This window comes from Vicia villosa, linkage group LG5 (assembly GCF_029867415.1).
Source record: "Vicia villosa cultivar HV-30 ecotype Madison, WI linkage group LG5, Vvil1.0, whole genome shotgun sequence".
NCBI classification, from domain to species: Eukaryota; Viridiplantae; Streptophyta; class Magnoliopsida; order Fabales; family Fabaceae; genus Vicia; species Vicia villosa.
In genome coordinates, this window is record NC_081184.1 from 10,726,979 (window position 1) to 10,744,256 (window position 17,278).

A 17,278-nucleotide genomic window follows, 5' to 3' on the forward strand; every position below is an offset into this window, starting at 1 on the left:
TGATTTGTACAAAATGAACACACGGAATCCTAACATTAAGACCCTTATTTATACTAATTTCGACCCTAACGGTCCTACACTAATCTGATGCCACGTTGCTCACAAGAATCCCTGGGATGCCATCTGTCCTTGTTCGGTTACACAGATTACTTCGAAATTCAAATCCTCCCGCCTGAATCCTCTTTCGATACGTGGCAACGTGATCAGAACCGAGAATGCCACGAAAACACTTTAAGCTTCAGTACCCTTCGTATTTCGCAAAACGTTTAAGTCTTAAAGATAATTCACTTCGAATTATCTCCGATTCTAACCATCTTCACTCCAACTTAAACAACATCCTCGAAACATGGCCATCAGTGGCCGTTTTTAATCTTAGAAATGGTCATCAGTAACCATCTTTCTTCGAATTCTAACCCTTCAAAGAATATTTTCTCTAAACTAAATCTCCAGCCAACAAATTGCCCCCAATAAATGCCTGTTTCGAAAACAAGAGAAATAGGCGTTTCTTGTTATGACGAGATTTCGTTTTACTCACTTTTTAGAGTTCCAAGACAACTGACTAACGTCATAATCATTTATGACTCCACTTTCAAAACGTCTTGTCATTTTCAAAAACGTCTTCTTAGAACTCACATTCCCACGTTCTGTCATTACTTTTATGATCATTACTCCTATATATTAGGAGTAAGGCTAACAACTGTTCGACCGCCGTTGGATTAAATCAACGCCTGCCACGTGTCTTTTGACTTTTACACAAAAAAAATTTGAAAGGGTTTTCGTTAAACCTTTAAATACTTCAACTTCTACCCTCACGTAACTTTCACTTCTATTCTCCTCCTATCATCACAAAAAGAAATCATTTTTGGTTTCGTTTAACCCAGTTCTTAAAGCAATCTCATCTATGGCGTCTTCTTCAACTTCAAATGTTCTTCAACCTATCCAGAAGCTTCAAAATCCTACACAAAAGGGAATCAACAACACATTCCAGCCCCAAATGCCGTAGAAATTCGCGCTATCTATGGTGAAAAAGAAAATGAATGTGGAAATCTTTAGGAAGAAGAAAATATAATGGGTGAAGAAGAAAACACTCAGCAAATTGAAAGTGAAAAAACTGAAGGTATGTCGTACAATTTGTGTCATGCATCATTCTTAATTATTGTTTCATTCAAATTTATATCCCATTCTAATAGTTTATCTAACACAGGGACAAGTAAGAAAAGGACACGTGGACCAACTCAATATTTGAAAATCCATTCTAGAAAGAGTGAGGATCGTGATGAGGTGGTCTTAGATGATGATGGAGAGCCTATTGGACCCAATGATCGAACCGTGACAAATTTGAGGTGTTTCCTTGGCATTGTCGCGAGGAATTCAGACTTGTGTCTCTTATTTTATACTAACTTCAAAGCTTTGAAGAAAGCTAACAAAGACCGTATATGGGAATTTGTCACTGTATGATCAATAGGAGTTTTTCTCATTTTGTTACTTGTGTCCCTTATTTACTTGTATCTAATTTCCTTCTTAGTTGTAGGATAAATTCATTATCCCTGATAATGGAACTAGAGCAATTTTCTCTCGCATAAATGATGCTTGGAGGCGTTACAAGAAAGATAATTTTATGACTTATTTACAACTTTGTGATTTTATTTTCTAACATTTGCTGTTTCTAAATGTAGAAAATTAGCAAAATAAATGTTGTGAACAGAGCTAAGCAAAGTATATGCATCGTATGGGACCAACAAACTTTGCAAGGATTCGTGTAAAACTTTGCAATTTAATGCGTCCTGAATTATGGCATTGTTGTATTTGGCATCATTTCATTTTGTTGCCGTGTATTCTTTATCAGGAACACGTAAGCATTGTGACCAATTTTCGCAATTAATTTATAGGAAACACATTCTTTCATGTCAAACTCAGTGTTTCCTTTATTTCATTAAAAAATCAATTTTGATCAAAAAGTTTTTTTACTTTTGCGATACATCCAAGAAAATAGTTTTGTAGTTTTCTCTTCGGTTGAAAATATCAACTTAAGAAAATATTTGTTGACTTTGTAGTTTAAATTTCACTTCGGAGAAAAACCCTACCAAAGAAAAAAAGGACGAACTTTTCATTACACCATTAGTTTCCTCTTCTATAAAACCGAGGTAAAAATCATATTTCAACCGAGATAAAAAGAAAAACTTGATTCATAGTTGTTTGGTTATTTTTAAATTTCTCACAACCCGAATTTCCAATGGTTTAGGAACACACATCTCATTTTGTATAAAGAACCTAACCAAATGAATGTGTAACTAACCTTGTAACTTACACAAATTTGCAAATCGCACGCACAAGATAAATAATCAATAAACAATTATATATAAAAAAATAATAACACAAGTAAAAGAGGTATTATTTGTATAATACATAGATAACATTCAAATCAAATTTCAAGGATTAAAATGAGTGAGAAATTCACAGAGAAAAAAGTAAAATAAAGATAAATAGAAGATAAAATGATATATATATATATATATATATATATATATATATATATATATATATATATATATATATATATATATATGTATATATATATATATATTTTCAAGTGACATTGGTTGCTAGACATTATTTTGATTAGCTCAATATTTTCATAGACATGACAACAGTTTCTTTGAAAAAGAGTTTATTATTTGATGCTAATTTGTAATAGCAATTGCAATCATTGATCCTCTTGGTGGTTCAGTATCTTAAGTCGAGTTTTTGTTTTCATTTTCTTCTTTTTATCTTTGATATTTTTACTCTGTGTTAGCTTAACCGCCCCAGAAGAAGAGGTCCTCCAAGAGGATATTGTGTTCGTTGCTTTATCCCATCTATCACCAAAGGTTGAGGCAGAATATTGGTCTGTCCGGGAAGACGTTGTTTTCATTGCGTTATCGCGTCTTTCATCAAAGGTTGGGATAGAATACTGCTCTGTCCGGGAAGATGAGCCCCTCGAAGAGAAGGTTGTGTTCATTGCGTTATCCCGTCTTTCACCAAAGGTTTGGATGAAAGACTGACTTGTGCCAGAAGATGAGCCCCTCGAAGAAAACGTTGTCTTCATTGCGTTATCTCGTCTTTCACCAAAGTTTTGGATGGAAGACTGACTTGTTCCTGAAGATGAGCTCCTCGAAGAAAACATTGTCTTCATTGCGTTATCTCGTCTTTCACCATAGGTTTGGATGGAAGACTAGCTTGTGCCAGATGATGAGCCTCCCAAAGAGAACGTTGTCTTCATTGCGTTATCCCGTCTTTCACCAAAGGTTGGGATGGAAGACTGACTTGTGCCAGAAGATAATTTGGTATTTTTTTAATGCGTCCTGAATTATTTTCCTAGCACTTTTTACAGGAGATGAACCCTTTTGGACAGCTTTTTTTCCGGATTGCTTCATGGAAGTTTTTCTTATTTGCGAATTCGAAGTTGTTAGGTTTTCGGATGGTTTTGTTTTTATCTGAATCCATACTGCTAGTTTTTCTGCCACAATTAAGAGAAGAGAGATCAATATATTTTCAGGTATAGCTAACTAAATAAATAAGAGAATATCTCAATTCACTCCTTGAATCTTTTAACCACCCGGCAAAATTTCATTTCTGCCCTCTGCTTTCGTAATCCTTGGAAAAACTGAAATTAATTCAATTCATGAAATTTTCCGTTGTTACATTTACGAGAGCTTTTGAAAATAGAGTGTTCTGTAGATGTACCTATAGAACATTTTGTTATATTTTCAAATCAACTACATTTCACTCCTAAACACCAAATTTTTTTAACAAAAATAGTACATCAATTTATACTAAATCAAAGTAATTGAAAAACCTCAATTGCACTACTTTGATTTATTATAATTTGATGTTCCACTTTTGTTATAAAAATTGAGTTTTAAAATGAAATGTGATTGATTTAAAATACAACAGAATATTCCGTAGGTACATTTACGAAACACTCTATTTTCAAGACCTTCCGTAGATGCACCTTCGGAAAAAGATAAATTTTGGCAAAAAAGTATTTCCGAAAGTACATCTACAAAAGCAGTAGACAATTCGCATGGTGCATAAGTGACTTATGAGGTGGGGTAAAATATTCTTTGAGAAAAGCACATTATCGAAACAAGGTTCTTTGATTAAGAGAGTTTTCATTTTTAGAAACTATAAAATGTAAATTTTAAAGACATTATGTTTATTCTTTTATCTATACATACTGCGTTAAACAAAACTTCCATTCCCGTTATATAACAAACCATAGCAGTAAGGAAAAAAAAAATCCATTCCTAATTTTAATTAACATGTGCAGAGTATAAATGAAAAAAAGAAAGATGAAGAAGTAAAACATACCAAGTCTTTCACAACTTTAAATCAAGATCTCCACTTATTAATTCAGTCTGCGAAACTTTGAGCAACTTTTTCTTTCCTTTGGTATATGTGTTTAGAAGTTTTATAATAAAAAGGCAAGGGATACACAAAGGCAACTTCTCTGCATGCAACAGAACATGACAGCCGATGAAACTATATAATACCTCTGTTTAATTGAAGCAACACCTACTCCATAATTTTTGTGTTGCTTCAAGATTTTTGTTCAATTTATTACCCTATCATACTTTTCCATCTTTTTGGATTGAGAATTTTTCAACTGAACTAAAATATTTTTAGTTAAATCTTAGATATTCTAATTATTATAGAATCGTATATTATTCTTTAATTTTATTTTCTTACTTTCTTATATATTTTTTCATTTATGGATTGGCACAAATTTTTTCACCAAAATTATGTCAAAGAAAGAAGATCGGGTATTGTGTGGCTCACTACTACTTGGACCCTTTGACTTTTAAGGAACGGTGTTTGCTTTCGGAAGGATAAGTGGAGTGTGAATAACACTGTTTGGAACATTAAAGAGTTGTCTTGGAGGTGGTCCTTTCATGGGAAAATTACTTATTCAAATTACTCCTTTTAGGAGTTTGTAAGGATCCCTTTCGTTTCCTTTCGTAAATGTATTTGGTTTAAAAATTTTCTTTTTCGGTTGGTTATTCCGACTTTTCGTGCAATCGGGTTAGAGAACCCTTAGTTCTCCCTATTAATATATCTTGCTTACACAAAAAAAAATTTAATTAAAATTTTCAATTTAAAGCGCATCGTACTGCTCATAGTCTAGTTATATTTTATTTAGCTATACTGCCACTATTGGAAAATGATGCCGAACAAAAATGTTTTCGTGACTTTGATTACATACACTATAATATTAAAGGTGACTTTAATTCCATACACTGGAATATTAAAGGTAATATATAGTACTCATTTTGGTCATTTAGTTATGGATCCATCAAATCAAAATTGCCAAGAAAATTAAATGTTCTAAAAATCTGATTACACATAAAACAGGGTTAACCCGCAAACAAAAAGAAATTACAAGCCATTTAGAATTACGAAAGAAATAATAAAGGATTTTTGTTAAATTTGTAAAAACTATAAATGGGATGAGTAATTTTTCCTATAAAAAACCACTTCCGAATCAACGATTTAATGTTCCACACTGAGTTATTCACATTCCAAACCTCCTTACGAAAGCAAATCCAATTCCTACTTAACCAAATAATCCACACTATTGCTAACCACAGAACTCCTAATTTACCTTCTTTCATTTTCTTTTTTTACAAAAAAATACCAATCTATGAAACACGATAAACACTCTTGGGAAAATAAAGAATATAAGGGAATATTAGGAAGAGTACAATCTCACAAATGGTGATGTGAATGAGAGAGAGAGAGAGAGAGAGAGAGAGAGAGAGAGAGAGAGAGAGAGAGAGAGAGAGAGAGAGAGAGAGAGAGAGAGAGAGAGAGAGAGAGAGAGAGAGAGAGAGAGAGAGAGAGAGAGAATGAATGATCTTATACAAATTCACACCTTGACTAGAATCAAAAGAGGAAGTTGTCTTAATTCATTCAGGTTTAGAATCTAAAAGAGAATAAGAAGATATGGGTGAAAATCCTCTACCCCCTGAGAGACTCATGAGCCATTATGGTGTGGCACATACACTAGGTGGTAGACGGACAATTGTCAATCAACCGGTGAATGTTCCTAATTTTCAACTGCATCCAAGCACTATCATCAACTTGAAAGAAAACCTTTCCCCAGAAAGGTTAATGAAGATGCAAACAAGCACCTACAGAGACTTTTGACCATGAGCACCACTCTGAAAATTGATGGACATATTGAAGAAGTGAAGAAGCTAAGGATGTTTCTTTTCTCCTTAGCTGAAGAGGCAGAAGAGTGGTTCTATTCTCTCCCAGCGGGCAGTATCACATTATGGTATGAGATGGAAAAGGCCTTCTTGAATGAGTATTTTCCAGCGTCAGTATTCCTTCGAAAAATGTATGAAATTTTGAACTTCAAGTAGAAGGAGGGTGAGTCTTTGGGAGATGCCTACAAAATATTAAAGAGCATCCTCGTGGCATGTCCAACTCATATTACGGATCAAACTGAGCATATGGAGATGTTTGTAAAAAAACTTGAAAACTATGAAGATAGGTACACAACTGGTGGCTCTAGTTCAACAAGCTCAGCCTATCACCTGTGAAATTTGTAATTTCCCTCACCAAACTGTGTGTTGTTTTGTAACTCTTCAACTCATTGAAGAGATCAAATTCTTGAAGAAGAAAAATCCTTATTCTAACTACTATAATCTATGGTGGAAGAATCATCCCAACTTCTCTTGAAAAGATCAATAGTAAGAAACTTCTCAGAAGGCGGAATGGGAAGCAGCTATCGAGAAAATGGTTGCAGACTATTCTCAATTTCAAGAGGAGACAGGGAACAATCAGAGGAACAAAACTACTTCAATAAAAAATCTAGAAGTTCAAGTGGGTCAAATAGCACAACTTCTAACTCTACAAGCACAAGGTACTCTTCCGAGCTTAACTCTAAGAAACCCGAAAAACCAAGAAAATCTCAATGCGGTCAAAACAACTGATAACTTGGTCATATAAGTGGATCTAGAAGTGAGAGAAAATCGGAAAGAGCCCGAAGTGATTGCGCTACTAGTTAAGCCACATGGGGAGAAATATAAGAAGGAGGCTAAATCGGTGATCAAGTTACCATTCCCCTCTAGAGTGGCAAAGAAGGATTCAAACGAGAAAGATTTTGAGAAGTTTGCAGCACTCTTCAAAAAGCTAGAAATCAACTTACCTTTCTTTGAAGCACTTGAGAATATGCATTTTTACAAGAAATTCATGAAAGAGATTATTTCTAAGAAGAGTTCAATGGAAGGTGAGCTTGAAATTGTAACTGAAAAGCATGGTAGAGTCTCTCTAGAAAGGAGAATCCCAATCAAGAAGAAAGACCTTGAAGTGGTGGCAATACCGTGCACTATCAAAGACATAACATTCAAGAAGGTTCTAATGATTTTGGTTCTAGTGTGAGTTTAATGCCATTGTCTATCTTCAAAACGCTTGGCATTGGAAAGATAAGCGAGAATGAGACAAAATTGAAATTCGCTAATCACACCATTAAGCAGTTAAATGGGATAGTTGAAGATGTACTGGTAGAGATTGATAAGTTTGTCTTTCCAGTTGATTTCCACATCATGGACATTCCTGAAGATGAAGAGACTCCTATCCTTCTTGGGCGACAATTTCTACTTACTAGTCGCTGCAATTTGGATCTCGAGAAAGGGACACTAACAATAAAATTATTTGATGAAGAGGTAACACTGAAGGAGTTGAAAGTCAAAAAGAAAGGTGCGGGAGGGAATAATCAATCTTCGGTTAGTATGATTAAAATTGAGGAAGAAAGCAAATGTCCAAAACCTCTCCCAGAAAAAGTCTTAAGCATAGTCTCTCAGGTGGTCTCAGCTCATGCATCTATCGAAATTCCTAAGTCCCTTCAAGAAATCAAGAATACAAAGAAGAAGGAACATCAAGGTGAGGAGATGAAAGTGGGAAGTGATTTGAAGAGAAAAGTGGTATATGCTTTTCATCTTCATGAGTTTTTGGTTGGGAAAGTGACAAGCAACAAGGTTTAGAACAGGATGTACCCTCCATAATAAAGTGTAGTAGACCATTGAGCCATTGTTTTGTTTGGTTTTCAGGAAATAAAAAAGGGGCCTCTTTGGTGAAAGCTAGGAAGCGACAGCTGGAGTTGCAGTACCCTCTTTGAGTCACCTCTCTCGGTTTTGTTCTGAAACATTTAGGCCAATATTTAGTTCAAGTTTGGGAGGATTTACTCTATGCATTTTCCGTTTCTTTGCATTTTTCGTTTTCTGGTTATGTTATGTTGTGAAAAAACATACATTGATTTCTTCCCAAATTTGACAAAAAATTGTTGTTTGTCATAAGAGTTTTTTATCACAAAAGTGATCGGGAATAGTATATAGAGATGAAAGGATGATTGTTTGAGGGTAAGAAGTTTGGAATAATATGACAGAAAGGGGGTTTGTTTGAACACCCTTGGTTCCCTAAAAGATATACGAGTCTAACGTGTAGATTTGTACCATAGTACTAGTATCCTGAGAAGTACTCCTTGAGTAATTTATTTTGACAGTCTAACATTCTATAGATTCACATGCCCGTATGAGTGGTTGAGAAAAATATCAATGTGGCATCAAATGATGAAAAGACGATAAAAGGCAATCGGTCCGCTAAGTTGCGTAACCCTCGCCCAGTTAATTATCCCAAAAGAAGTTAATCCCCAAACGTCATCCGAATAAAGACAATACATAAACTAAAAAGTTTTGAAAATTTCATTGCTAAGCTACTTATTTGGTGCCTAAACAATATCAAAAAGCCTTGATTAGTCTCATGCATGTGATGATCATCATAAATATGCATTGCCTTAATTTGATTGTCTAAATGAAAGAGGAGGAAAATCGAATGTAGAGGGTCCTAATTGCCCCCAAACTTGTAATATACCTACTAGGACCTCCAAGTCTCCATGCCCTTGCAAGAGGAACACACATACCCTATACTTTTTGGACACATGATTAATTGTTGAGATTCAAAGATATTTTTAAAAACAACCACTGATAATTTAATAACAACCACTGTTATATTTAATTGTTGAGATTCAAAGATATTTTTAAAATTTGATTGATGATTAGTCTCATGCATGTGATGATCATCATAAATATGCATTGCCTTAATTTGATTGTCTAAATGAAAGAGGAGGAAAATCGAATGTAGAGGGTCCTAATTGCCCCCAAACTTGTAATATACCTACTAGGACCTCCAAGTCTCCATGCCCTTGCAAGAGGAACACACATACCCTATACTTTTTGGACACATGATTAATTGTTGAGATTCAAAGATATTTTTAAAAACAACCACTGATAATTTAATAACAACCACTGTTATATTTAATTGTTGAGATTCAAAGATATTTTTAAAATTTGATTGATGATTTCTCTTTCCTTTTAATGACATATGATTTAGTGAAAACAACAATTTAATCTCAATATTTTTTTTTAAATCTGATGGCTCTTATTGATTCTCAGGAACTAGTTATTTGTTCGCCGTTCTTTACGGATGACCGTTGGATGTGCTTTACGGTTGAGATCTCTTACGATCGTAAAAGTAACTATATTCCATGATTAGGAAGATTCTTGCTAGAATTGGACCATAGATTGCAGGCCAAGACGGTATAATCAGTTTTGTTCATTAATCTTTCTAATTGGCCCAAACCATTTTATTTAATCTCACTCTAAGACATATTTTGAATTTTTGAATTTCCAATACAACTTATGTTTAAAAAATCAAAATAAAATTTAAATGTAAAAAGAAACAAAGATAGTAAACAATAGTGCATATGTATACCTAATGTGGTAAATAAGAATGCATAACTCTTGTAAATGAACTAGTACTTTACTAGTTTCAAAAATTAAATTGATAGGAAAAACCAATGCAGCAAAAGGTTATTAGTATATCATTGACCCTTGACAGTGTTTTTTTTTACATGCTAAAGACAGCTTAAAATTAAGAATGGGACAATACAAGCAAAACATAACAGATAAAGGCAAGCTAAAAAAACTTCAAATATTTAAACAATTACAAGTACAATTACTGCCCAAATTAAAAAAAAAAAACTTTAAAAATTGGCTGCATAGATTCCGATTTTCCATGTTGCAGATTACCCTTGCTTAGCTCTTTTTCTTCTTCTTCTTAGACTTTTCATTGATACCTTTGCAAGAGTCTTTATAATCCACTACCTTACTTACTTTTCTTCTTGAGCTTTTTCTGGTAGACTTTGAAGGTGATTCTGTACCTTCGATAAAATTATCTATATCAAAGCTTTTTGTGGACGATGTGTCCGGCTTGGAAACTTGTTGACTCTTCATTTTGCTACTTACTCCTGCATCAAAGCTTGTTGTGGAACTGGAAGATGTGTCCTTCAACGAAACTCGTTGACTTTTTATGTTTTTACTTACTCCTGCAATAAAGCTTGTAGTGGAAGATGTGTTCTTAAAGGAAACTACTTGACTTTTCATTTTGTTACTTACTCCTGTAAGAAAACTTGTAATAGAAGATTCGTCCTTCCCGGAAAATCCCTTACGTTTGCTTTTTGAGGGAGCCATGTTGGTAGAATTTCTACTATCCTCGTAATGACATAAACAAACAATCCTGCAAAAGTATGAGACAAAAACATTAGTTTCTTGCACCTTTAATGAACGAGGTTACGAAGTCGCATGAATGATTTTGATTCATTTTGATTCTCACCTTTGAACCCTAGAACAAGTTGTTGTATGTTTGGAATATGTATTTGGTGGTTTTATAAAAATAACAAGGATGTTGCTGCTAGTTGAAAAGATAAGAACCACTACTAGAAAAACTCGATTTACCTGCGGAATTTCCTGCGAAAATTATTCCGCAGGTATACCTGCGGATTTTCCTGGGACTTTACTTAACAAAATAAAATTCCCTGCGGATCAAGAATTGGCAGAAAATTCCGCAGGTATACCTACGGATTTTGCTGCGGAGAATATATTTCAAACAAAATATCTAACTACAATACAAAATCCGCAGGTAATTTCGCAGGAAACTTTCCTGCGGATTTTTCTGCGAATTGTTATAAAAACAACCCATAATACTATGCCGCTTATCAAAAAAAAAAACAACACAGAATCCGCAGGTAATTCCGCAGGAAAGTTTTCTGCGGATTTTGCTGCAGAAATTCATTTTAATTAATTTTTAGTTTTAATTTCAATATTAGTTTTTACTAAAATAAATAGTATGCAAATTTTAATATGTATTTTCTTCCACTTATATTTTAATAATAGGTATGAAAGTTTTAAAAAATAAAATTCAAAAACTATTATGTATCTTATTCAATCTTAATTCGCTCAACCTCAACTCACTCAACCCCAACCTATTCCTTATCTCATTCAATTCACTCAATATCAAGCTCAATCTCAACTCCAAACTATTCCACATCCAAGTCGGCCTCAACTCACTCAATATCATATACAACCCCAAACTATTCCACATCCAAGTCGGCCTCTACTCATTCAACCACCGTCTAGATCTATATCCCAATCCCATCATTCTCATTCTCGTCCTCATTCCACCCAATCTCACCCTTTACCAACTCAACCCCAACCCAATCAACCTCAATCTCGATCACGAACTAAACCCACCCAATCTCACACTCAACCTTCTCAACCCAACCTAATCAACCTCAATTTTTTTGAATTTTTATATAATTTTGTAGAATTGTTGAGTGGTTAATTATGTTTGTGTACTAATATAATCATGTCTATAAATCATTAAAATGATATATAAATATATACAATTTTTATTCATACACACATTAATTTATTTATAATTAATAAATATTTTTACACTAAATATATTATTTTTATCTAATAATCTAATGATTTACTAATTTTATCTACTAATTTAATAATTTTATAAAAATAATACTTTTTTAGTTATTAAATTTATTTGAGATGCAAAGGATACTGTGTTTGGAATTGAAAATTATGCACCGATTACTCTTTGCGCGTGGTTAAACAAAGTGCAAATGAATACTATCTTAATATTATAAACATATATGAGTATAATTTGGCATGTAATTCTTCAACTTGTAAATTCTCTTTTATATGAAACAAAATTTATCTATATTTTACTAAATTCTCTTTTAAAATGGGGCCTCTTAATTTAAATTAAAAATAAAAAAAATTAAATCAGGAAAGTCAGCAACGTGGAAAAGAAACAAGCAATAAGGCATAAGCGCTTTTTCCAAAAGCTATTTTTTTCCTCTCATCTTCCTCACGTGACAGCAGCAACAACAATACGCTTAAATTCTTCATCTATTTTTTCAGAAAAAAATCGATAGAACAAACAACCAACAATCGGATTCAGTTTTCGATTTTGGATTGTTTCAATTTCGGTTTTGGTTCGTGTTTGGAAGTTTCGACTCAGTGGATAGTTTGGATTCGAGCAGAGCTTTTTCACGGTTTAGATTTTGCATTCCTGCCAAGTTTTCCATACATGTTTGTTTCGATTTCGAATCGAGTTTTGTTTCAGTTCATAATTTGATTTACGTTTTCTGTTCATAATTGGTTGCGTTTTTGAATTATTGCATTTTTACGGATTCGACTCAATTACGGATTCTACTAAAGTTTGATTATGATTTGATTTCGGTGCAGATTTTGGTTTGAATTAAAATTAAAGCACGTATACAATATCATAAAGCTAAATTGGATGAGCGCTCACCGGTTGAAACTTGAAATGAAGAAAAATTGCAGATTTCGTCCTCACTCGCAAGGTGTTCGATGAAATGTCCCAACCGGATTCTTTCTTCTTTTTGCTTCAGTTTTGATTTTCTTACGAATCAAAACTAGTTTCTAAGGTTTGCTCTACATTGGGTTACCTAATGTTTCTTGTGTTTATTCCGAATCAAAACTATATTGGATTTTGTTGAAAGTGATCCATATCAAAAAGAATTCATATTAGATGGTTGTGCTAAATGTTAATACTAGAATTTTGTTGTGCATGTCTCTAATTCATCATTTCACTATTTTTCTAGTCATGATAGAAATATTTACCTCTTTCAATTTTTTTTTTAATTTTAGATTTATTGCAACATAGGTGGAGCTGCCAATTGATAAAAATATAGTGAGTTGGTGAAATCAATGAAAAAGAAAAGTGAGGCTCTTGCTGATCCTTGGATTATTGACTTTGAATATAGAGTTAAAGAAGATGTTGGTTACTACGAGACTGACAAAAGGTGCAAGAATACTCAAATCGCTTAATCAGGTACGAAATTTTTGCATGCACTTCTTATATCTTATAATCTTATACTTGTAGTATTTTACCTATAAAAGGGGTTGATTCTGGTCAAGAATCAAGATCAATGTTATAATTTCATTTAGCGAGAAAGGTTATTAGTTATTGTTTTTTACCAATGATTATATCAAGCACCACTTAGTTTTTAGGACCCTTCATGATTAATTTTTGGTAGTATTTTCCTATAAAAGGTGTTGTTCTTGTAACATTTACATATTAAGTTGAGTTGAATTAATTATAGTGTGTTGGTAATACCACTGATATATTTGGTATTAAAAGAAATTTCCTATCAAATTATATTTGCAGTGTCTATGTGTGAATTCTTGTGTGTAAGTATACCCCAGTGATATATTTGGTACAACTTGTTCCATTGGATCGTTTGAAATAAAGTTGAGATATTAAAAAAATAGATTAATCCTGTAACATGCATATACATGTTTTGTAGGAATTGAACATGTTAATGCAATTTTTGTTTGTTCTAATTGTTTTGAACTTGTAGGAATTGAACATGTTTTGTAGGAATTAAACTTGTTCCATTGGATCTTTTGAAATAAAGTTGAGATATTAAAAAAATAGATTAATCTTGTAGCATGCATATACATGTTTTGTAGGAATTGAACATGTTAATGCAATTTTTGTTTGTTCTCGTTATTGATCAGGGTCCTTCTGTTGGGTTTGATGTTGACTTGAGCATATTTGATCTATTCCATGGTCATCTTTTCCTAACCAGAGACTTCGGAAGAGTTGGTATCTTGTATGTTGATGAGTATTAGTTAGTGATGCAGATACTTTTCTCGGTTAAATTGTACTCATCAGTTTCTCATTATAATTAAACTATGATATTAGAATATACTTGAAAGAATGTTGATTATTGAAAATGAAACGGTGTCTTTGAGATACAAGAACAAACTTTGCTCCTGCATCTAATTCAGGTGAACCAGAAGAGTGATGAACGATTGCAAAACCCTTTTCACTATGTGTTGGAAACTCTTTTGGACATGCTTAGCAACTTGCATCATTATTAGTTTATAATAAGATATTAATATAAAGTCCTTATTTTATTGTATGGTATTGTGAGGTGGGGTATAGTATAAATATAAAGTATTGAAGGTGGCTAAGGAGAATCGTCCTATGTGAATATAAAAGTCAATTTAATCAGCTATATAATATAATAAAAAAATCATATGCCAAATACTATGTATGTTGTTTTTGGAGAAAAAAAAACGTTGAAGTGGTGTTATAGTCTGGTAGGCACATTGACCCCTTGCAGCTTGTCAAACACAAGTCATTGGTATGAAGATTAGAAATACTATGATGGTTTTATAGTCAGTGGTGTTATTGTTGATTAATGGCTGCTTTCAAATGAGCTCACTCATCTCTGGAAATTGTGGCTACTGTTTCAGATTAAGATCAATTTTCTTTAGGAGTTATTGATGCTGTCTCAAATTTCTCTCTTCGGCACGGCCCTTTTATCAGGCACTTTCAGTTTGTAAGTAACCCAATACTTGGCTTATGTGTTCTTTAAATTCAATTTTCTTTATGTGAACTAGATGCAATCATTGTTCTATCTTTCATAGCCTCGGAAGCTTCTCTATTCATTCAAGTATCTTTCATAGTCCATAGATAATCTTAAATGGATTATGTAAAAACAGATTGACAGCAATTACTAGCTTGTTAATTATATACTGTGTTAATAAAGTATTATGTGAATTCCAGCAATAGTAACATATATTCTTGTCAGTATATCTTGCAATAGTTACATTAATATATAAGTGTATCATTTTTTGCATCCGTTGAGGTCGCTAGTATGGCTGCTATTGCAGCAGCTCACGGTAATAATCTTTGCTTTATTTACACAATTAAATAAGGTAATTCCACTTATTTGCAATAAGTCTTAATTCATGTAACCATACTGATATTTGATAGAGAGCCATTAGGTCTGCGTCGGTTGGTAGAGCAGTACTTGATAATACTGATGTTGCAGTTAAGGCCTTAAGACCAGACATAACTCAAGGGGAGAAGCAATTTCATCAAGAGGTAACTTCTTTTGCAAGATACAAGAGGCATAAAATTTCTGGTTTTAACAAATATGTTTTTTTTGTCGATATAGGTATATACCAGTTATATACAGAATTAATGTGATTTGATTTTGTACTGTAGGATTTGTAGCTGGAGTTTTCAGCATTACTCGCTGTGGCGTTAAGAAATACAGGAGGCGCAACGATTGGGTTAGTTAGTTAGTTAGTTAGTTGCATCTAATTTATTAGTCTATTAGATTGTAGAATTGTTAGGTTTATAAGTTTCATTTTTTATGTGATGGAGGACTTATAACAATGTTGTGCTGTATGCAAGTGTAAGTAGTTGTTCTTTTAACAAATATGGATTAGTGAAGAAGCTTAGACTTTGTTCCTTATCCCTAATATGGAATTTTGTTTTAAAGATTGTATTACAAAGCTCTATAGGTTATAGGCACTAGGCGGTCATTTATAGAATGCTGTTAATTATAATTTAGACATCTTAGTCATGTTACATAGCTTCTAATTTGTCAACAGATGAGGTATATCCACAGACAGGATGCAGTAAATTACTATACTTAGTAGTCTAGAGTTGTTAAAGAAGAAAGTCTAAACTCAATTTTAGAGTCATTGTTAAAGTAAGTGTTGTATTCTGTGAGGAGAAAAGCCTTATTTAAATATGAGTTTTCGTACATAGAACTAGCCAATGCTACAGATAACTTCAGTTTAGCTAAAAATTGGTCATGGTGGTTTTGGAGAGGTCTACTATGGAGAGTTGAGAGGAAAGTAAAGGAGATTTGTGACTTTGGTCAAGTTTGGATTAGCTTCTAAAATTGTTAATTAAAATAAGTTGAAAAAAGTTGTTATCACTTAAGCACATATGTGTTTATGGACAGGTTGTAACACTGTTTGGTATGCCTCATAGTTACTGATAAGTGGGTGGTCATTCAAGAGTATGGTGCAGTCGCGCAGAGGTAGACACAATTGGCCGAACTTTGTGATGAAACATTGTGTGTTCTTCGTCTGAATTTTCTTTCATATCTTTTCACTTTTGAACCAGATTGCTGCTCTAGCATAACCAAAAATATTGAGCCATAGAAGCACACTTGTGTACTTAAAGGATGCTGCTGTAAGTATAGTTTTCAACAAACTTTTTGGCTGCTTATGTAATCACGCACCCAAACCGATAGGTGCCGCAGTTTTAAAGTAAAGCCCTGTACTTTCTAGCTTCATTATAAATTCAATGTGTAGTCGTGTATTGTGGAATACAATTCTGTCTTCAATCAAATACATTGCTCAATGTGTAGTCCTGTACTTTCTAGCTATCAACTATTTTTCGATTCTGTTTCGACATTGTTTGCGTTCTGAAATTTTTTGCAATTAGAATATTAGAATTAAAATATAAGTTGTTAATGAATGTTTTAGCTAGATGAGAACTTGTTGTTTGTGCTAGATGTTGATATTCAGGTGGGATTATGTATGTGATTGTAGATTTTAATACTAGATCTCATGCATCATAATACAAGATTTTATTTCTAGTATAAACCTTAGTATACTCATAGAGAAGCAAATAATAAATTAGATTTTTTTTTTAATTTAGAACTACATTACCTGCGGATTTACCTGCGGATTTATCGTTCCTGTGGATTTACCTACGGACTTACTAGCGGAATTTACAGCGGATTTACCTGCGGAATTTTTCTGCGGATTTAACTGCGGATTTTCCTGCAGAATTACTTGCCGAAAAAATTACCCACGAAGGTTTTAGCTGGGGACCAAAGACCGCAGGAAACACGTTTTCTGCGGAAATTTTGATCAAATCCGCAGGTAAATCCGCAGGAAAACAGAGTATTTCTAGTAGTGAACACGGAATTGACTCAGTCATGAAGCACGATCCATTGATATACTACAGCTACTCTTTAATATTTTTAATGTGATCTCAACTACATAATTTTAATTATCTAGCTGTTTTATATAAT

The 17,278-nt window shown here is 33.3% G+C and overlaps 1 protein-coding gene and 1 long non-coding RNA gene across 14 annotated transcripts; one reads left to right on the forward strand and one right to left on the reverse strand.

Annotated features, from left to right (window-relative positions):
• Positions 1-10,136: 10,136 nt before the first annotated feature.
• LOC131604190 (uncharacterized) lies at positions 10,137-10,571 on the reverse strand. The gene has a single exon (XM_058876649.1). The coding sequence runs from the start codon at positions 10,569-10,571 to the stop codon at positions 10,137-10,139; it is 435 nt and encodes a 144-aa protein (XP_058732632.1).
• A 1,598-nt stretch (positions 10,572-12,169) lies between these two features.
• On the forward strand, positions 12,170-16,599 carry LOC131601317 (uncharacterized). 13 transcript variants are annotated; one of them, XR_009283635.1, is made up of 8 exons: positions 12,173-12,847; positions 13,071-13,254; positions 13,944-14,038; positions 14,688-14,773; positions 15,211-15,321; positions 15,445-15,512; positions 16,196-16,273; positions 16,360-16,599. It is a non-coding gene; the product is annotated as an uncharacterized LOC131601317 (long non-coding RNA). The 13 variants fall into 13 exon arrangements; XR_009283633.1 differs by having other exon boundaries at positions 12,170-12,847; positions 13,071-14,038; XR_009283634.1 differs by having other exon boundaries at positions 12,170-12,847; positions 13,071-14,038; positions 15,222-15,321.
• The last annotated feature ends 679 nt before the right edge of the window (positions 16,600-17,278 follow it).

What these genes read in the sequence shown, in the direction of transcription:
- LOC131604190 (XM_058876649.1), bottom strand. Translation starts at nt 10,571, where the DNA reads ATGGCTCCCTCAAAAAGCAAACGTAAGGGATTTTCCGGGAAGGACGAA.